Source organism: Anguilla rostrata, chromosome 4 (genome assembly GCF_018555375.3).
Source record: "Anguilla rostrata isolate EN2019 chromosome 4, ASM1855537v3, whole genome shotgun sequence".
Lineage (NCBI taxonomy): Eukaryota > Metazoa > Chordata > Actinopteri > Anguilliformes > Anguillidae > Anguilla > Anguilla rostrata.
The window spans coordinates 39,922,429-39,944,477 of record NC_057936.1 but is presented as its reverse complement, the minus strand read 5'-3'; the positions used below and the strand labels follow the sequence as shown (position 1 = coordinate 39,944,477).

Genomic DNA, 22,049 nt, shown 5'->3' with positions numbered 1-22,049 from the left:
CCTTTGATGTAATGTGATGTAAAGAGACCTAAATTAAGTTCTATTGCACAATTTTGCTAAATTTCCTTCAAAATCATAACGCATCTTTATCAAATCGTTGAACATTCATGAACAACATAAGTTCGATATCAGCAGGAACCCTGTGTGTGTGTGTGTGTGTGTGTGTGCGTGTTGGGTGGGGGCTTTCATTATGTTTCTCTACATGACTCTGCATGAACAGGTTTATAGAAAGGTGTGTGTGTATGGATTGTGTTGTGTCTCTTGACATTACAAGGCCAGTGTGTGTACCTCATGCAGGCCATCCGCAGGGGCAAACGAGTCATATGGCGTAGACGTGGGTAGCCATGACGATTCCCGCAGTGATGCCTACAGCGGTGGCTCCAAGGATGGCACCATGGTGATGAGGGAGGTGAGGCAGATCACGCCGCTTCTTGGAGTCATGCCATTCCCATGTGATTCCATCCCCGTTAGACCTGTCCTACACGCAGGGCTGGAATAGGTCCCACCACCTGCCTTCACCACAAATTACATGATCACGTAATATCATGTTTCCTATGCCAAAGGATCTTTCGTATTCCCTGCCTCTTTGAAACCCAGGAACCCAATGTAGAATTCCACTGGGTCAATTGACTGTATTTAGAGAGCTTTTTCAGAGTCGAGGTTCCCCATCAGTAACTCAGCAACTCTCACTTTTGGAGATCTCCTATGAGTTCTAGTACTTTCATTTTCAGTTGGTGAAGTGTTCCCAAATTGCATAAGCAAAACATTTGAAATGTTTTTAAGCAGCTCCATCCATTCAGCAGATAGGTCCTTATTTATTCTTTCTTAAAGGTGTCTTGAATGACATGGAGGGAATGTACAATAGCATGTTAGCGTTGTATTTTCAAATTGCTGCTTTATTGGTTTGAATGGTAGCGCTTTGGCTCTGTGGGAGCAAAATGCATTTCTGCACCATGAGGGGGAGGGAGGCTTTCAATCATACGGCTGTGTGGCTTTGTCCTCAAAAGGAGGCCTTGCGTTGTTTTTGGATTCTTACACATAATCACAGTTTCATTGCAAATAAATTTAAAAGAGACAGTCAGTCAGTCGTGTGTACGTTATTTGATATAATTTTATTAATTGACACAATAGGCCTCATTCTGTCAAGGTTATGGCGAGTTTAAGTCTGGGTTCCTTGGGTTATTAGTTCCTCCCGGTGACGTGTCAGTCATCAATAGCAGATTCTGTTAGTGAGAGATAAGCTTCTCCTCCAATCAGTACGATCAGTATATTTCTCTCTAGGTTTGCTGTGCAGTGTGTGCACACACTTTACTGCTGCTGATAAACACTTGAAGGAGAAGGAATGGTCATGTATATGTAATTATGTATAGAAAGCTGTCATGTTAGTATGTTAGTGATTTTTTGAGTGGATTAAATAAGAATACACACATACAAGCACAAACACACACATGCCCACAAAAAAATATATTATATAAGCCCCCACGGGTTGCTGGGGTATGCTGCTCAGCTTATGATCTCATCATTTCCCTGCCTGCCCACTGGCACACCCTCAAGAACTGGTTTGAGTAAAGCAATAAGGGGCAGGGCCAATTCCTTCTCTTTTTTGATGTATTGTCCCTGGCTGTGTTTCCATGAAGTCAATTGACTCCCCCCCACCCCTTATCTTTACATTTTGTACTGCTTTACTTTATTCAAATGAAAATATTGTGAATTATTATGGTTAGTGTTATATTACAGTCAGGGTTAAAAGAGCTTAATATACTATGACTATTAATATCATGGCTCATTACATATTAGTGTTTTAAGTGCGGGTGATGAATTGGTTTGATTTTGAAGGCTAGATTTGCTGCGGCCTCCCGGTGAAAACACAGTCTTGGTTTCACAGGCCTCTTGCAGGCTGAATACTGACTTTGCTCCCAAGGTAAATGCAGTCCTGTATTCCCACATACCAAAGTTCAAACTGCTGAATGGATCATCCAGTTCAGGCGCTGTCCTTGTTCTAATGCCTGGATGGACCTCGCGGTCTATGATGGACTCCTGACCATGCCAGTGGAAACTGTGACCGGGAGCCCTGCACAGGGATTGCCAGTTGTGTCGCTTGGTGCTAGGGAAGGTTCAATCAGCAGGGATCTACATCTCATCGTTAAGCTACACGTGAAGTATCTTCCTCTGAGTCATCATGGCACAAAAACTTGGCTTGCAACCTTTGGTGTGATGACAAGCGCTGTTTGGTATCGCACGCTTTGTAGTAGAGCACGCTCTTGTCCGAACTCTCCCAAATGGATGGCGGAGGATTCAGTAATAAGCTCTGATATATGACTGGGCAGTCCACATTGCTGAGAGGGGGGGTGGAAAGAAAAAAAAGTGGAAAGACGGCTTAAGAGTGCGTTTCTGGTATATCTTGTTCAAATACACTGAGTAAGCAATCTTGTGTTAATGAAATTGCAAACCTGTATCGTTGGTGCTGTGTCTATTTAATATGTGACTGATTTGTAAGCTTGCTTGCATTTATTTGTGAGAAGTATAGGGTTGTGCAATGCAAATAAGGCGTACAGAGATTGCTTGGTTAAAATGAAGTGTTACTGCCAAATTCAAATGCACAGATTGGCCACTGACGCTGACAGGCTTGTCCTCTCTGATTTATTTTAATTGTGTTTTCTTTACTTTTGCATCACGTTTGGTTTCACTTAAGTTTATTTTTTGAAAATATAATTTAAATTTCCTGCATTTCTTACCATCAACTCTCTGTTGAACCTCTCCCCCCTTTAAGAAATTCCCACCACAGAGTTAAGATTCGAGAAAGAAAAGAAAAAGGACAATGAGTTTACATTGAAATACCTGATAAGATTACTGTGTTTTGAAGTGTCATTGATGAAATCAGCTTGTATGAGATCAGAACACTATATCACTTCATCTATAAATACTTCAGTTTAGTCCTGCAACAATGGGTATTTATCAATAAAATGGTTTTGGAAGAAGTTGTGTGCAGAAGGTCTTGAAGGTATTTTAAAATCTTAAAAATGGAAGACTGAAAGTACAGAAAAATGAAGCATAGAAAAGCTGTCAATGAGTAGGAAGTGGTAGTGCAGTAGTATTGACCGGGGACTGTATGTGCACTCACCCACACACACACACACACACGCACACACGTGCACACTATGTCACGCACATATGTACTCACCCTAACACATAAGTACACATACACAATAACGCATTCACCTGCATCCACATAGATGCACATACACGCGCAAACATTGTTAAAAACACACGCATGCACGATTATGCGCAGACACACACACATATTCACATGCGCCTCTGTGAACACGCCTGTCCCATCGAGATATCGACCACCCCCACCGCCCCACTCACGCGCTTCTCGCTCTCGTGATTATTTCACCCTCTTGCATGGCCTGGGCGTGGTTTCGGCCTGTAGAGTAGCCCCTTTCCTGTGCTCTCTTCTGCAGACACTGGGGGATAGAGTGCGCACTGGCCATGCCGAGAGCAATGGCTTCGCTGGCCCCGTCAATCTGCCAGACTTGGTGCGTCAAAGCCACTCCCCCTCGGCCACGCCCGCCGAGGGCCTGGGCCAGCTCTCCAGTATGCATGCGCAAGACCTGGACACCGTTGCCGAAGTAGGTGATGGTGTAGCTCGTGTTAGCCACTCCCTTCACCTTTGAACATTGACTTGTCCTCTAAAGCCCGCCCCTCTCTCTACTCTGCCCATCCACTACCATCTTCTCTCTGGCCGTGTTCCGAATCGAGCCCTAAATCCCCAAAATACTTAACATCTTGTATAAGGGGTGGTTCACTGAAATATATACGCTCAATAAGCGTGTCCTTTGATACGACAGACTCGTGTAGCCCAATGAGAGGCAGTACATTTCTGGGAGCCGTAGGGTACGAAGTGAAACACGGCTTCACTCTTTCTCTCTTTCTCTTTCTCTCTGACTATCTGTCTCTAACTATCTCTATCTTAGCTCATCACTGTTTTGTCAGATATGCTTTCCCTTGGTTGGTTGATTTTCTTTGTTGTCTTCTTTTATTTGTGTTTGTACTTATTTTTGTTCTCTGGGTGTTTTCCGGGTTCTCGAATTCTGTCAGCGATCTGAAAGTGGTTCAGTTTCAGACTTCTCTCCAGAAAAAAAATAATTCACCTTCTGACGCACATGCTATACACACACACGCATGCGCGCACATACATACACACGCACACACACACACGCATGCACGCACATAAACATGCACACACACACGCATGCGCGCACATACAGACATGCACACACTCACACACACGCACGCGTGCAGATACACACACACGCACTCACACCCACACATACACACACACACACGGTTTGATAGTAAACGTGAGCGTCCGCTTTGGGACTGTAGATATCAGAAAGAGACGGGCAGCTTGGGTACAGGCAGCCTCACCCTCTCTCTCTGTCCCTGGCAGTATGGCATGGGGGGCGGATCCAAGGCCTCCTTCACCCCCTTCATGGACCCACGGGTGTACCAGAACTCCCCCACGGATGATGACGACGAGAATTCGGCAGCAGGTGACACTACATGGCCTCCCCAACCTCGGTGGTCCCCTGCTTATCACACCTCCCCTCAAAACAGAAATCGCATTCAGTCACGTGCCCCTATGGAGACAATATTCATTTACCGCAATAATATTCATAAAGGAATATGTGATCTGTGATTGGTGATTTGTGCAGAGAGAATGCATCGCATTTTATTACTGCAACACAGGAGTGGGGCTGTCTGCACACTGAACTGAACCATCCAGAAATCTTAAGTATCAAAACTATTTTTTATTGCTGGTAGGGTGGAAAAAATGGAGTGTAAGTGTGCCTGTGTTTAATCTTACACTTGTGCACTTAGCACTTTTGTTTTTTCATCATACAAGCAGCACCAGATATTTTTGATCCCTCTGTGTCTAGAAAGCCTTTTGTAGTTTGTAGAGCCAGCATCCCCCGTACTTCATCTGCCACTGACTTTAAGCAACGCGCACCTTCAGGTTTTGATCTTGAATGAGTGTGGCATTCCTTTAATTACTGGGACATCATTTTATTTTAGTGAAAGCACTTTTAGTTTGTTTTATCACCCTACAGTTATGTATCAGGCATGTGCTTCCTACAGAGGCCCCCTTGTCCCTATATAAAATCCCCACAGCACCCACACTGTTATATTCGCTCCCCACTTGCCGGGGGTACTGCTATGTAAGCATTAAAGGACAGCGACTGCATGTTAAAGACAGGCAGCCATACTGCATTATATTATTAATGCTCACACTCAAAGTGTAGGGAATGGGATCATTACTGTGCATTATGATCATTTAGCACACACTTGTTTTTTTATACAGCTGGATATATACTGAAGCAGTGCAGGTTAAGTACCTTGCTCAAAGCGGTGTCCTACCTGAGTACTGAACCTGCAACCTTTAGGTTACAAGGCCAATTCCTCGACCATTATATAATGGATCACAAACAGAGAAGAAAACGCAGATGTGCAGGAATTCAAACAGAGAGGAGGAAGAGAACACACAAATAAAATTAGCGGCATTAATGAAAGCAACAGCAGGCGGTCCTGTACATGTAATGTTTTTTTAATATTTTTTTTTTTCTTTGGCGGCCCTGCCCCCACCACAGACCAGTTTAACAACGAACTCCTGAGGCAGGAGCAGGCCAAGCTGAACGAGGCGCGCAAGATCTCCGTCGTCAACGTCAACCCCACCAACATCCGGCCCCACAGCGACACGCCTGAGATTCGCAAGTACAAGAAGCGCTTCAACTCGGAGATCCTGTGCGCCGCCCTCTGGGGTGAGTGGCAGGCGGCCTCCCTCACTCACACCACCATGTTTTTTTGTTTTTGTTTTTTTACAAATATTTTTCCTCTTTGTGCACTTGACTGATTATATGTGCTATGAAAGATGATAGATAAAATAAACCGTATGCGACAGCAGCTCCCTTTTAAAGTAAAATTTTTTCTTACTGAGAACAGACATTTCAGAGCCAGTGCCAATGGTCTGAGCAATCCTGTCCAAAACGATTTATTCCGTTTGGTTACATTTCCCCTTGGATTTTGTGAGATGACAAAACTGTTTGTTCTAGGGTAATGAGCACTCACAATTTTCATTTCATTAACTTTGACTAATCAGGGATTCAGCTGCTCAGCTAAGCTTAGGAACCGCAATTCTGGTGCTTGATCACCAAACCGTGAGCAGAAGCCTGAGGGCTACATCTGAGGGCAAAATGGTGAAGGTTCTAACTTTTCAGTTTAGAGTGCGGTGTTATCTTGTTGCTACCTGAACTTTCTCCGGTGTGTGAGATCGTTTTATAGAATCAAAGGGTTAAAGTAACCGTTACACAGACATTAAGTGGGATCAGATATGTTTATGTGAGATTTGTTACCTTCAGTGTGGCATATCTACATGACTATGTATTATTACAGCATTGTTTTTGGGTTTTTTTATTTTTCATTTATTATTTAGTGATGCTTTGTTTTGGATGTGTTATAGCAAAAGGTTTGTATCTGTACTGCTGTTAATCTAATTTTATTGCATAGACTGTGATGCTCTGGATGAGAGTCTTTTAAATAAATAAATGTAAGTGTAAAGTAGAAGCAAAAGTGCTTCTAAAAGTGCCCATTTGGGGTCATGTTTGGCTGGTGGCTTCCTCAGGGGTCAACCTGTTGGTGGGCACCGAGAACGGACTGATGCTGCTGGACCGCAGCGGGCAGGGGAAGGTCTACAACCTCATCAACCGCCGACGATTCCAACAGATGGACGTCCTGGAGGGCCTCAACGTCCTGGTCACCATTTCAGGTGTTTCACAAAGCACCAAGCCTATTACTTATGATAATTAAAACTTCAGAATGTTTAGACCGCTAGATCACGTGGTTAATTTGAATCTGCGTGTTCCTGCCCAATCACGACAGGGATTCCAGCCACCAGTAACTTTTTTTAGTTTGCTGGACTCAACCCAAACCCCCACCAAACCCACAGGTCATTTATTCCTCCTAAACCAAACTCTTTGATAGCTACGCCACAGGTATGCCACCGTCTCTAGTCACAAAGATACAGGACTCGTGCTGGACGCACCTTGTGTTACCACTACAGTTTAGAAGTTGTGCCCTAACTACAATAATAGGATAAAATAACCCTCCGCCATCTGTCGGCAGGGAAGAAGAACAAGCTGAGGGTGTACTACCTGTCCTGGCTGCGGAACAGGATTCTGCACAACGACCCAGAGGTGGAGAAGAAGCAGGGCTGGATCACCGTGGGAGAGCTTGAGGGCTGTGTCCACTACAAAGTTGGTAAGTTCCACTCCCTATTGCTCACTGGCCAGCCACAAAGGCAGTGGACAATTTTATTCTCTTTTATTTAATATTGGGGGTATTACTACTTCAATATCATGTATTTTTTATAATATATTTTTATTATTGAGCTTTACCAAGAGTAAAAGAAAAGGACAAATATAGTCTAAACTAGATTTTTTTTTTTAAATGTTCTAGAGTTGTGACAAATAGTGCCAGAAATTGTGGTAATGGAAAGTAAGTATAATAATTGAAAAAATTTAAATAATTATGTCGATAAAAGAAACAAAAATTGAACTTTGTTTTGGTGAGCTGCTCATCTTGTCTTGTATATAATGCTGGTATTAGAATATTGCACCTCTGCTATACCCACTGTGTATGCTCTGACTGTGCTATCAGTCACTCACTGTTTTGAAACATTCATGGGGTTCATTGTATTAAGAACTTCCTTGTCACTTGAAGTGTAGCACTGTCTGATCGAACAGTCTATGGTGTAAATCACAAAATCAATGTCCTCATTAAATTAGACTTCTAAGTTTTTTGTTGAGTGTTTTGATGATATTATTTTATTAAAATTACTTTATGAAAGCACATAACAGCTTCGAAATTCATGGTTGAGATATTGAAGGGTGTTTTGTACTGATATAAATTACACCCGTTAATGTCTCAACTTTGAATTTCGAAGCTGTTATGTGCTTTCATAAAGTAATTTGCTAAGAAGTTGCTATATTTAAACTACAACAAACGTATCGTATTCTGTGAATGTCACATCTCCACCACTCAAATTTCATACTAGTCTGCCTGCATCAGACTTTGGAAATACACAGTTGGCGTACTTCAGGTAGAAGTAGTTCTTGATGAAACCACGCACAAATTAAGCTCAGTTGATGCTTGCATTAAATGCCACAAAAATATGGGTCAATAGAGGTCCATTGAAGGTGAACTTTTAGAAAACTCATGAGATCTATAAAACTTGTCCAACCTCAGCCAACTATCTGGATGATAGATGGTACTAGAGCCCGACCGATGCCGGATTTTTGGGTCGGATGCCGATCCCGATTTTGGAGAGTCCTAGCCCACCGATTACCGATGTTTTGACCGATATTTTGGCTAAAAGTGCAACATTTTCAAATCAATTTGAAAAACATATATTTTCTATATTTAAGAACATTTAACTTATAAGCAAACAAATAAAAATAAAAATAAACACACACAGAACTTTTTAGATAAAAAAATGTAAAAGATGATATTAAATTAAATATATATATTAACACCATCTTTAAGTGTGTGAAATCAAAATAACTCCACACCTTACTTATACTCCTTTCTTTTCCAGCCATCTATAAAAAATGTATTTAAAAAAATCAGTTTTCCAGTTTCAAACATGTATTTTTATGAATATTATTATTATTGTTGTTGTTATTAATGTGTTATTATTATTTCTTAGTATCTATTCTCAGTAAATTAATTATATTTTATTATTTTATTCCTACTACATGATCTCAAAGAGTAAGACTTTATCTAGCGAGCTTCCCTGTCCATAAGAATTTGGTGATGAAAACAACTACAATGCGCTCTGACGCGCGACTAGATGACATACTCGCTCGCAATAACGCTTTAGCTATTGACAGCCTCATTATTTCTCATTATATATTCTCAGTAAGTTAAATGAATTATAGTTTCTTTTTTTATTTCTGCTACATGATCTCAAAGAGTAAGACATTATCTAGCGGAGCTAATGAGTGAATCAAGTGTAACGTTAGATGAAATTACATTGACTGGATGAAATACGTGAAAAAAACTACAATGCGCTTTCGTGCAGGTCACCCTCGCTAACTATTGGTTGATTCACTTCTCCAACAGCAATCCTTCTCTCATGTTATCACGATAAAGCTAGATAACATGGCTTAAAATGATCCACGTTAGAAGTGTTTTATCTGCGTTTTTACTGTCTGGTTAGCTTGCTACGATGACGTGTGACTAGATGACACACTTGCTTGCAATAGCGCGTTGGCTATTGACACAGCATCATATAGTAGCTAATATCATTATCTCAGATAATAAAAAACAAATGTGTGATGTATTCAGTCACCATTTTATTTTGGCTGGTTATTTATTTGAGAATACAGCGATGTCCTCTGGAAATGTAGATCCTACGCTGCTTATGTGCTCACTGCCACTTCATAAAGGCTTGCTAGCCAGCTAGCTTGCTAAAGTGAACCAAATATGTTAGCTAGCTCGCTCGCTTGATAATGAGGATTGATAAACATAGTGGTCGTATAAACGCATTTAATTAAAAACTTTCACTAAATATACACACCTTTATTGCGGCAATCGAATCTGTGCAGACAAGTCTAGCAGTGGAGAATATTGGATGAGGCACGAGTGACAAACGTCTTATTACAGAAGTAGCGCGTCAGCTGCTGCAGTTCACACTTGTATTAGAGCTCTCTCTACTGGATAATTCTAGTAAATAGCAATTACAACGTTCGAACAGGCAAGTACAGATAAATAATCAATGTTTTTTTTGTTTATTATACTTATTTAAAAATCGGGACACATCGGCTGCATAACTGTCGATCCCGATGTCGTTAAAAAAGTCAAATAATGGCCGATATATTGGCCAAACCGATATATCGGTCGGGCTCTAGATGGTACTCTGGGTAATTTGTATTGTTGCCATTTGTAAGTGTGGGAATTTTTGCTTTCTAGTGAAATATGAGAGAATCAAGTTCTTGGTGATTGCTCTGAAGAACTCTGTGGAGATCTATGCCTGGGCACCAAAACCATACCATAAATTCATGGCTTTCAAGGTATGAAAACCTATTCTAATATAACCTCTGAATTATTCTGTCTGAGGATTATTTATTAAGAATATTTACTTTAAATTATCATGGCTCAGAAGGAGACAGTGTAAAAGGGCTCTGGGACTTTGGGTTTAATCAGTCAGCAGTCTTTTAGAGTCTTGTTAACATCGCCATATGAAAAGTGTTGACTTATGCAAGGGAGAACATGGCAACAATGAATTTGATTCAGACCTGTGTGTTATTCTGTGATCAGTCTGTGAGGAACTGTCAAGTCACAGCTGGCAGCATTCAGGTGTAGTACCCCATTTAAGGAATACTGCAACACGATTGACATTGCCTGGGAGATGTTGGTGTGGTTCAGTAGCTTACCCTGTTAGCGCTTTTCTCTCAAGTCTTTTACAGATCTCCAGCACCGGCCCCAACTGGTGGACCTGACTGTGGAGGAAGGTCAAAGGTTAAAGGTTATCTATGGGTCCAGCGTGGGTTTTCACGTGATCGATGTGGATTCGGGCAATCCTTATGATATCTACATCCCGTCCCACGTAAGTGATCCCATGGAAACACCCGCCTGGTAGTTTTTTCTTTTTTTCCCCAAGCGCTTCTTCCTCAGTGATGGAACTCCGCAGCTACATTGCTGCGATGTTGGACGACTTGGGTGATTAAAGCCCGAAGAATAGTCTTTATAAATGGTGCCATGAATAAAACTTTAGAAGCTGATGTTGGTGGTTTCTCCCCAATCTACGACCTTTGACTCCTAAACCCCAGAAGAAATAAAAAGCATTGTAATAAAAAAATAAATTAAAACCAGTGCAACCAAAAAAAAAAACCGTCCCTGGTCCCATGAATGAATTAGCCTGCTGCTGTTACTGCAGGTTCTGGTTTCGGTTCTGATTCTGATTTTGGTCCTGATTCCGGTTCTGGTTCTAGTTCAGTTTCTGGTTCCGGTTTTTTTTTTTTTTAGTCCTAGTGCGACGTTGGCTGAGTGGGAGATGACATTGTTGCAGCAGTTTCTCGCAGGGAGAAGTGCTGGCCAGCGAAGGGGGGGAAGAGAGAGAAACCCACAGAGAATATGGGATAGCACCACCTGGTGGTTGCTGTTGTGCAGTGCGGATTCGGGTTCTCACACAGGCTGATGTGGCGTGTTCCCTCCCCCCCCCAGATTCAGAGCAGTATCACCCCACACGCCATTGTGGTGCTCCCCAAGACTGACGGAATGGAGGTGCTTCTGTGTTATGAAGATGAGGGGGTCTATGTGAACACATACGGCAGAATCACCAAAGACGTGGTGCTCCAGTGGGGGGAGATGCCCACCTCCGTTGGTAGGTTTTCATGGCACACCACGTCACCTCTCTCTCCTTTTAGCCCTTTTGGGCTTTCACGGTTCTCCAGACGGGAGACTTGACTTGCACACACACCCTCTCTCCCAACCCCCAAACCCCCTCCCCCAGTACACCAGCCCCACCCCACTGAGCCGCCTGTATCCCCAGCCCCCTTTACACTGATTGTGAGACACATACATACAGGCACACATATACATACATGCACACACCCACAGACATAAATGCATGCTTCCTAAGTCCTCACACAGCTGTTGCGTACATTCACCTACTCAGACTTGCATGTGCACATCACACACGTGTACCCATGTCCATGGGCCGACATGCACCCATGCACCCACCAACACAGAAAAAATCAGAAAGACACACTCACACACTCATGCTTGCACGCACACACGCATGCACACACACACATACACACACGCATGCACACACACACATACACACACACACACACACACACACACACAAATACACACACACACAAAGACATGCATACATACACACACAGACACACACACATACGTCATGGTACGAATAATAGCAGCCCATTCCCCTAAACCCCCACACCAGCTACACCCCCCCCCACTCTGCAACCACCACCCTTGCCCTGCACCAGTTTCCTCACTGTCCCTCATTCTGCCCCGCCCCTGCCTCACCCCACCTCCACCAACGCCCCCTAAAGAAACCCTGACTGGGTTCAGGCACAGGCAGGAATGCTTTTATCACTTTTGTTTTTTTTATGTGTTTTATGTTCTGTCCCAGCTTATTTATGTTCGGCAACAACAATAATTTCAATTGAAGTGGCACCTCTGCAAAATTCCAGAATGCCGGAATGTTCTGTTAAGTTTCGGTTTGTGTGCACTTTGTGTGTGTCTGTGTGAGTGTGTGTGTCTTTGTTTGTTTATTTGTCCTTATGTATGTTTCTTCTGTATGTTTCTGTGTTATTCTGTATGTTTTTGTGTGCTTTCAATCACAATCTAAGATATCTGCCAGAAAAAAGAGCTTTTTGCAAAAAACACTGCTTATCTCACAGAGAGACATTGAGAAAACAACTAAAACAAAACCAACTTAGGCCAGATTTGAAGAATATTTGAAACATGATGAAGAATTTAGGTTTACCTGCGGATTGGGTGAAATCTGCTTATTCTTCAACAGCAGCATTTTCTGTGACTTTCTTTTTTTGTCAGTGTTTCTGAGGTGTGCCTCGGTTCTTTCAGTTTTTAATGAGTAAAAGGTGAAAGGTGTTACATTTCGACTATCCTCGTGCCAAAAGTCAGAGGACGCTTCATTGCCAGGGTCTTTGTAGATTCAGAGTCTTTTGCGTTTCGAGGAAGCTCTGTGGGAGAGCTAAGCTAATTGCCAGACTCACTAACGATCGAAGACATACTGTTACCGTGTCGCTATTTGTGACACGCCATCCAGAAAGCATGAAAGACATTCAAGTTGCATTCCCTTTGATCTCCTTACCATCCTCCCCACGATGTGATCAGCGTGCACGTATGCCTGTCGTCAATTTACACCTTTCATAATCGAAATGCCCTTCTGCGTTATCTACCGCAAGCACCTGTGGGGATGAATTAGACCTGTGTGAAACCCATCGTGTATCAGAGACACCGCACCCACGTAGCTTGTTGGAGGCGTCATCGGCAAAGCACAGCAGAACAGGGAAGAAATTGCTAACAGGTCACCACTCCCAGTAAGATGATGAATTTATGACATCTTTCAGAGGAAGTAAGCAGTGTATGCTTTCCAGATAGCCTGTCTTTAACCAGCCTCTCCAGCCAGCCTATCCATCTTTTCCTGAATCCAGTCTTTGACTGGCCTCTCCATTTTTAACTGAAGTTTCCCGTAGAGATACTGAACTGCTATACTTGAGATTAACCCAGCAAACAAAAGCTGAGAAAGGTAATCCGGAGGGGGATATGGTGGGAAATGAAAATTAGTGTCAGGGTCAAGAAAAAAGCAGCCGGTTGTCAGACAGCTTCATTATACCCAAATAAACAAAAGCTCCCAATGACAAAAAAGGAGGGGTGGTGCATTGTCTGCTCCATGAAGTGACACTGAGGGAGTTGCTTTACCCAGAATTCTATCTGTGCCAGGCCTGAAAAATGTGACTGGTGGCAACCGCCATTTAAAGTTAAATGTATGCACAGGGGTTGCGTAAGGGGCCATTTCTGTCCGCTTACAGGAAGCACATCCCATTACATAATAAGGGACAACGTCAGAAATGAGCAGTGCTCCACCTTTATGAACGCACCCTGATTTATCTCAATGGAGTGTACGGCTGTCACAGGGTATACGTAAGGCTGACCAAATGTAACAGAACTAGCACTGGGCTGGTAAGCCAGGTTAGAGCCAAAAGAAACTCTGGGATAATGACATGCAAATTCCAAAGGGAATTAGACTTTCTTGGGTGAAAAAAATTCAACAGTTCCAACATTTGTGCGTATCAACATGTTCTTCATTGTTATGTCTGGTCGGTGTGTTGAAGTCAAATGTCAGCTTTCAGTGTCTTTTTTTGTCAGTTTGTGTCCTGTGAATGTTTGTCTGTGAATGTGATTGTTGTTTGTTTTTTGTTTTTTTAATTGCAAATTTATATCCAGGCTAGGACTAGTAACGTCCCATCTCAGGGATTGAGGGAGAGGAAGAGATAGAGAGTTTGATAAAGAGATAGAGAAAGGCAGAGAGAGAGGATTGTTCTTTGACTTCCTGAAAACTGTTTCTATGGCAGTCCAAAACCCCACAGAGTAGCCCCCCTGACCAAATCTGGCCCTGCTTACCCAAAGAGAAGTCCCATGCCGATTTTGCTCTGCGATATTTCTGTAGCCAAAGCTACAATTGCAGCTCGCCATCTCCATCTACTGGCATATTAGTGCGTGGCACCACACATACACCAGTACATACACCTGTACACATGCCGCGGAGGATCCAGAGAGTCTATTGGGTCTCAGTCTGCGAAAGAAGGTAAAACATTTTAACATTTTATATCGGCTTCTTTTTCTCTAGAGGAATGGCTCTGTTACTACGCCTCTCTTCCCAAGATCCTTGGAGGCAATACATTACCCCCCCTCCCAAAAACCTTTTCCAATTTGCCTTCCAGTCCAAATTTCAGACGGAGAAGGTGTTCCTGGTCAGAGCCGGACGGGGGAAGGGACCTTTTTTTTCCACCGTTTAGAAACTGCTGCAATAATTGCCTCCTTTGTGGTCAGGTTTGGTTTTGCTGTGAGCCCCGCTTGGCTGTATGGGGCCAGTTTGGATTTGCTGTGTGGACGTCAGGAGTCGTCGAAGACGGGGCGGGGCAAGCGTCCATGGGGGGGGGTTACCCCCAGCCCCGCCCCCCCCATCAGTCAGCACTGTTTTTTGATCTCCCTCCCTCTCTGCAGCCTACATCCACTCCAACCAGATCATGGGGTGGGGAGAGAAGGCCATTGAGATCCGCTCCGTGGAGACGGGACACCTCGACGGAGTTTTCATGCACAAGCGAGCTCAGCGACTGAAGTTCCTCTCCGAGAGGAATGACAAGGTAACCCCGGGTAGTCCGCATTTGCCTGCCAACCCCCCTGGGCCACATCTGTCCGAAAAGGCAGCCTTGCCCCAAAGGGAGCTTGCCCACTGGTGTGACATCAGTCAGCTTCTGTAATTGCTTTTTGAGGAATTTTCTCGAACATTAGACAGTAATGCATAACCAGTACAGAGTGATTAATGTTAGGTTGTCAAATGACAATAAATGCTAATTATTGGGGTTCGATAAACTCCTACTGCGTGTCTAAAAGTTTGATGCTCCCAAGCACCAATGAGTTGGATGTTCTTTAGTGTCCCTTTAAGGTTGTAACTGCGCTTGGTCCATGTGGTTCAGTTGTGGATTATGGTTGAAATTATGGGTCAGGATTACGACTGGGATAAGGGAGATGATGTGTGGGGAAGGTTGCTTTGGACAAGGCCACATTTTTGGCTGGATGTTCACTCTGCTCCAAAACAACTCCATCCCTAGGTAATCATTTCTCAGGTGTGGAAAATAATAGGAATGCAGGTCCTTCAAACATCTGTAGATTAATGACCAAGAGAATTAACCAAGCCTTGGAAGTACGAGAGCTATCATTTACACATCAATGTATTCTGCCCTGTAGAGCGATGTGTAATTGGTGGTAGCATCACCCAGTGTTGGGAAGGGTTCAGTTGGCAGGGATCCACATCTGATCCTGCTCCAGCGACCCCCATCTGCTTGATGGGGTGCCTACAAGTACACCTGTTAAGCTGCACGTGAAGTGTCTCCTCCAGCCTATCTCTGTGCGAGCCTAGCTTGAAAGCTAAAGTGTGGTGAGAAGCGGCACTTCACATAAAATGCTTGGGAGGAGAGCATGTGCTCTCTTTCGGCTCGAGAACCAGTGATGCAATTATGATTGGGCATTCCATATTGAGCGGAAAATGGGCAGAAAAGCAACAAAAAAATTGTGTTCTGGGCCATTTACATTTACAATAGATCTCAATGAGAGCAAAAAAAAGCATTATGAAGCCCTGTAGGTACATGGCTATGCTAACGTATGCTAACCTCTGCCCCTGCCCCCCTCCTTCCCCCTCAACAGGTCTTCTTTGCCTCAGTCAGATCCGGAGGCAGCAGCCAAGTTTTCTTCATGACTCTGAACAGGAACTCTATGATGAACTGGTAACCCACTTGCACCCCTTCCCCCTACCTCCCCACCCCTCCCCCTCCATGCCCCACGCCATTGCTCGCACCTCTGTCCACATGCCGTCAGTCTCTCCAGTATCACCCTTGTGAACTCCAGGTATACATTAACACTGAGCAAAGGAGGAAGACAAGGAAGAGGAAGAGATAAAGAGTGAGGAAACAAAGTGCTGTTACTCAAATCATGGTCCTCAGGTGCAGAGAACTGCCTGTTTTCCACCCTCCTTTTACTTGGGAGTCTGGTGTGAAGACAGTCTGGCCAATCCGTAGCACTACTTCTTCAGTTAATTACCTGGGAGAAAAGAAATCCAGGGCCGGATTTGGATTTGAGGGCCAGATTTGAGTATCCATTAAACAAAGGGACCAAGGACCGTGGATGCTGGCAGAGTAAAGCTGCAGAGGGAATCACCAGAAATAACTCTTTTACCTCCAGCAGGGGGTGGAAGGGAGCAGCATACCCCTTCGTAGCCCTTTGGGTATCGGTCTGGACAGTGTGAGGTTTGTGGTTGATCACCTCTTTATTGTCTCATCCTATGATTGGTTCTCCATGTTTGTGAGTGGGCTGGCCTCGGAGTGTGGGCTAAATTGGAGACCTTCTGGTCGTCAGGATGCCAGTGATGATTAAGAGACTTATGGGCTTCAGGACAACAACCACACATGAATATGTGGGTGTCTCATACACACACCCACACACGCACATTCGCTCCCATTCACTCAAGCACACAGATACAGACACACACAGACACATTCACACAACTGTTCTTCCTGCTTCTGGGCCATAAATCAGCAGAACATACAACACTGTCACTTTCTTTTGGTCTGAATCCATTCTCTGGCTGGTAAGTCCTACAGTCCTTGCTTTCTGGTTCAGGGTGTATGTGTGCATGCAAGTGGCATCTACTTTACAAGTTATGGGAACTGCCACACAGTGGATCTGACAGGGGCTTCTTGCACTGTGGATGTCAGGTGTCTGTGCCCTCTTGCCAAGTCTTACCACATCACATTACATTACCAACAGATTATTTGGCATTGATGTATCTGCAGTCACAGCCCTTAGTGCCCCCCCCCCCCCCATGCACACATACACACCATGATGCTGGGTGCTTTACATGAGTCTCTCGTGTGTTCTTCCTCTGATAGTTTAGCTAGTTTTATTACTCCTTCCAGGTTTTTCGTAGGGTGTTTAAGTAGCTCACCTGTTTTTCCTTCTTTAAGTAACTGCACATGTGGGTTGCCTGGAGATTTATTTCTTCATCCTTTTGAATGGTCAGAAAATTCATTCTAAATGGATCTGGTCTCACACTGCACAGCATTCCTGCCATTTTCTGAATATTATAATCTATATGTTTACAAAGGTTTATTCTGTAAGTTTCTGCAAATCAGGTATAGTATCTTTTCTCAAAGGAAAAAGGGAGCAAACCATCTCGGAAACAAAACTGTGACCACTGATCTTCAGGTCATGAGCCCAAAGTGAGTTTTCAGGGTGTTATCCTGACTATGTAAGTTTGGTCCCCCTAAGTCAAAGTAATGTCACACTAGGCTCAGAGAAGGAGGCTTTTATTCTGAAGAGGGAGCACAAACCAGGAAATGGATGAGATACGTGCCAAAACTCACAAAATAAGTGTTTTGTTAATACTGAAGATGGCTAGTCATTTTATTCCCGTTAATTTACAGTTGACTGTAAAATATGGAGTCTGGACAGTTTGCTTTGAGGTTCCTGGTCTTTCAGCTTTTATTTAGAATCCTTTAAAAAAGTGAAATGTACAGAATTTGCTAGGCTGGAGCCAATGATAACATTCTCCAATAAGTAATATTTTATGACTAATAATGATGTCACTGTTGCCAAATAGCAAAATGTGGTTCAACATTTTTTTTATTTTTTAATGTCTTTGTTTTGTTGTTTTCACTTTAAATTCATCTTTGTTATGTCGGTGCTTCTACCGTGAAGATGGTGTGATGTTGGGGCATTGCGACAACATTTAAACAACACTGCTAGGAGGCTATGGGTTACCTGTATTTTGTAATGATTCCTGCTGTGTACTGTTGGTGATACAAATCATCTGTCATTTTAAACAATTTACTTTTTAAGGTGTGGGTGCTTTCAGCTGTCCAAATCTTCACCAAAGCCAAAACTAATGCCTGAGAAGCAGGCCTAATGTCCACAGGGTGCACCAAAAGTCTGGTCTCCTAGGAAATACATACTTAACTTATAGATAGACTAGTATTATATGGCTAATATGAAAGATCCTCAATTATTACTGTTTTTGGTATTGTGTGTTGAGTAGCTGTCTACTAACAATTAGTTGACAACCTGAAAGAAAATGTCTGTTCTGCATTTACACATATCTAAAAAATATTGGAACATTTCTCACCAATGTCACCAGCACAGACAATAGCAAATTTGAGTCCAGAAATATTAGGAATGAGTGAACAATGATTGTTGCAATGATTAACTTCCTCTAAGATAAATATCTTGAGACCAGACTTTTGGCACATTTTGGGTTTTGAATAGTAAAGTGTAAAGGTTCATTGTACAGGAGGGGCATAGTGGCATTGAGATTGCTTTAAGATTGTCTGTTTTTGATCTAGTTGCAGTTTAAGCATTTATCTGGTGAGACACTTAGCAGGATGTGATGTGGAGAATGAACAGAGGCCTAGTGGTATGGGGAAGGGTGGCAGAGCGTGGGATAGCTTTGTCCATTGCCCTTATGACCTTCTACTCTGAGTTTTTATTGGGACAGAATCCCTCATTTTATGTCTGTTGTGTTTGGGAAGCTCAGATTCCATGCAATATTGGTGCACACACACGCACACACAGCATACTCAGCAACACACACAAGTGAACACACCCACTCAAAAGATAAATGCAAAATCACATTACATAAAATATGTACAGTACACAAAAACTCAGACACATACACACACCACTGCTTTAACTAAAGCAATTAAGGCATAGTAAGAAAGACTCCCCAGCTTACTATAATAACATTGTCAAAATGTTGCTGTAGCAACATTGTCATGTGAGGTGAGGGCAATGCTTAGACCACTTCTTAATGGCTTGGTCCCTTTCTGGGATTGTCCATTGTGATTACATCATTGGTCCTTCCCTTGCTGTGTGCATGCATTATTTGTGGTACAGTACATTTTATTTGAGAACTTTGGCACAATATATTTACAGTTTTTTTAAATAGTTTTTTTCCCCCCCTCTGAATTTTCCTAGCGTGTGAAAGTGCTTTTGTAATATGCATAAGAATGTCAAGATTGTCTGAAACTCAGTTATGATGTCACAATTATTTCTTATAAATTTTAGTGGTATCATGTTCTTTTTCTTCTCTTTATGTCTGCTATTTCAATTATGACTGCTATTGAGAATGGGCGGTAGGGAAAAATTTTAAGCATTTAGAAGTGTGTTCTCTTCTGGATTTCCTGTAATGTTTGCACAATATAAATATTTATATTTGAGATACTGTAAGAGTAAATGAATTAATAATAAAGAAATCATTCTGGCGGGGCCTGGCAGTGGTGGGGATAGTTTGGGTTAACATACTCTGAAACAGGGTTTTAGCAATAAAATGTACTACTGATTTGATTAGATTTTGTAAGATTAGTTCCCTCTCTCTGATGGGAGTACTGTATAACTGTGGGGCGTCACACACACCTTCCTGGACATAGTGTCACAATGATGCTGTAGTTTTCATTGGCTGGGTCTTACTTTATAGACGGAGTGTTGAAAAAGCTGGGGGCCATCTTTTTTGTTTTGTTTTTTATTTTTTTTTTTTTTTGCAGATGGCGCCTTATATCTGATTTTCCAAGTACTGTCACGGTTTATGTTTTTAAAATGATGAGCATTACAAATGTCTTGTTTTTTTAAATAAATAAAAAATAAATGAAATGTGTTCTCTGTGCCTTTTTTTTATTCCCTCCCCTTCAATATCTTTTGATCCTCTCATCTTAGGACTTCCATTAGTACTTTAGGTATTCTACTTTTTTTTTCTTGTGAGTAAAATGTTTGTGGAACAAATGTGTGTAAATTACAGTCTCAATGTGCTTATCTTGGCCTAATGCAGTACACGCCCTCAAACTCTACCCCACATGCATATCCCGCACCAACTCCAAATTTGGTTGAACTGCCGAGTTGCACAAATGTATTTTTTTTATTAATTTAATTAATATGAATGCATAATTCGTAATATACACTCAGTGGCCACTTTATTAGTTATACCTACCAAGTACCAGGTAGGACACCCTTTTGCCTCCCAAACAGCCTGAATGCTTCACAGCAAGGATTCAACAAGTTGCTGAAAACATTCCTTAGCGATTTTGGTACATGCTGACTCGAGAGTATCGTGCAGTTTCCAGAGATGTTCGGCCACACATTCATGCTACAAACCTCCCATTCCACCTTATCCTAAAGGTGCTGTATTAGATTGAGATCTGGGGACTGTGCAGGTCTTTAGATTAAACTAAAGTCACTGTCATGTTCATGAAACCAGTTTGAGATGATGTGTGCTTTGTGACATGGCACATTATCCAGCTGAAAGTACGGTATCAGCTTGAAAAAGGGTAGACTGGGGATGCACAGGTGAGCACCAGTGGTTAGGTATACTGTGGTATTGAAATGATGCTCAGCCGGTATTAAGGGGCCTGATGTGGGCCAAGAAAGCATGTGCTACACCATTACAGCACTACCACCATCCATGGATTCATGCTGTTTACACCAAATTATGACCCCACAATCTGCATCTTGCAGAAATCAAGATTCCTCAAACCAGGCAACATTTTTCCAATCTTCAGTTGTCCAGTTTTTTTTATCACGTTCTCACCTCATTTTCCTGCTGACAGGAGTGGACCCAGCATGCTCTTCTCCCGCTGTAGCCCATCCACTTCAAGGATCGACGTATTACATGTTCACAGATGCCTAAGGTTCGCAAACCATATAGATTGGAGTGGTACTGGATGTATTGCTGCAAAAACACTTCTAGCTCTTCTTCATTGAAATTATGCTTGTTGTTTTTTGTTTGTTTTTTTTTTTTTTTTTGGTTTTACTTCTGAATAAAGTGATTTCCGTACACCACATCTTGAGGTAATCTTTTTTTTTTTCTTTTTTTTTTGCCTCCACCCTCACAAACTTTTACATTTGAACTGGTATTTGTTACTGGTGCAGGTACGAAAGAAAATTAAATTTTTATACCGCATATTATCACCTGTTAAATTCACAATTCTGTCTATCCCCAAGTATTTTTAACAGGGCAGGGGCTACTTCTTGCTACTGTTTAAAATGGGACTATTGAAAACAATTCCACTTAGCACTTTTCTTATGGTTTTCTTATTAGTTTTCAGCTTTATGGTGATGACATATGGTGATATTTAACAGCAAACATGCAGAAACAGCTTCTTGATTTTAGGAGTACTTAATTTAATAAATTTTCATCATTATAGTTGCATTTGTTCAGAGAAGATGGAGAGGCATGAAATGCAGAGTAAGTGGAATGCCAGTGCCGGCATTTTTGTCTAGCCATTGGCCTGTGTTTAATCTGTGCAAATTTATATTTTCTCGTGTACACAAGCAATTTCCTCCCAATATTGAAGATAAGCAAGTGCACAAGGTGTATCTCGGTGCCTGCTTAGAAAACACACAACAGACGTTTACATCATCAACCTCTCTGCAGCATACTCTGTTGTTGGCAAGTGTCTGTGATATAGTTTTTCATAAAATGATATAATTCTGAGGAATTTTTTTTACAATCAGCTGATATGTGAAACAAGTCATTTGGAGAAAGAGGTAATTGCTTACTCAAAATTAGTAAGCTGCCCTCTGCTGGGCTGCGTTTTACGCCATAGACCTGACCAGGTGTGTGGCCAGGGCACAAGTCGCATGCCAGACGGACTGGAGAATTGCAA

General features: G+C 42.4%; 1 protein-coding gene across 12 annotated transcripts in view; it reads left to right on the top strand.

Annotated features, from left to right (window-relative positions):
* LOC135253392 (TRAF2 and NCK-interacting protein kinase-like) overlaps window positions 1–20,053 on the top strand; it is a 135,949-nt gene extending 115,896 nt beyond the window's left edge. For 9 of the 12 annotated variants that reach the window (XM_064332626.1, XM_064332629.1, XM_064332627.1 and 6 more), the window contains 11 exons: window positions 298–409; window positions 3,465–3,632; window positions 4,454–4,556; window positions 5,652–5,822; window positions 6,683–6,826; window positions 7,183–7,317; window positions 10,030–10,130; window positions 10,517–10,666; window positions 11,284–11,443; window positions 14,848–14,987; window positions 16,048–20,053. In XM_064332626.1, the coding sequence (XP_064188696.1) occupies window positions 298–409; window positions 3,465–3,632; window positions 4,454–4,556; window positions 5,652–5,822; window positions 6,683–6,826; window positions 7,183–7,317; window positions 10,030–10,130; window positions 10,517–10,666; window positions 11,284–11,443; window positions 14,848–14,987; window positions 16,048–16,131 (1,468 nt within the window). In that variant the 3' untranslated portion in view covers window positions 16,132–20,053. The remainder of the gene's footprint in view (window positions 1–297; window positions 410–3,464; window positions 3,633–4,453; window positions 4,557–5,651; window positions 5,823–6,682; window positions 6,827–7,182; window positions 7,318–10,029; window positions 10,131–10,516; window positions 10,667–11,283; window positions 11,444–14,847; window positions 14,988–16,047) is intronic. The other 3 variants (XM_064332631.1, XM_064332637.1, XM_064332632.1) reach the window with 2 other exon arrangements.
* The last annotated feature ends 1,996 nt before the right edge of the window (window positions 20,054–22,049 follow it).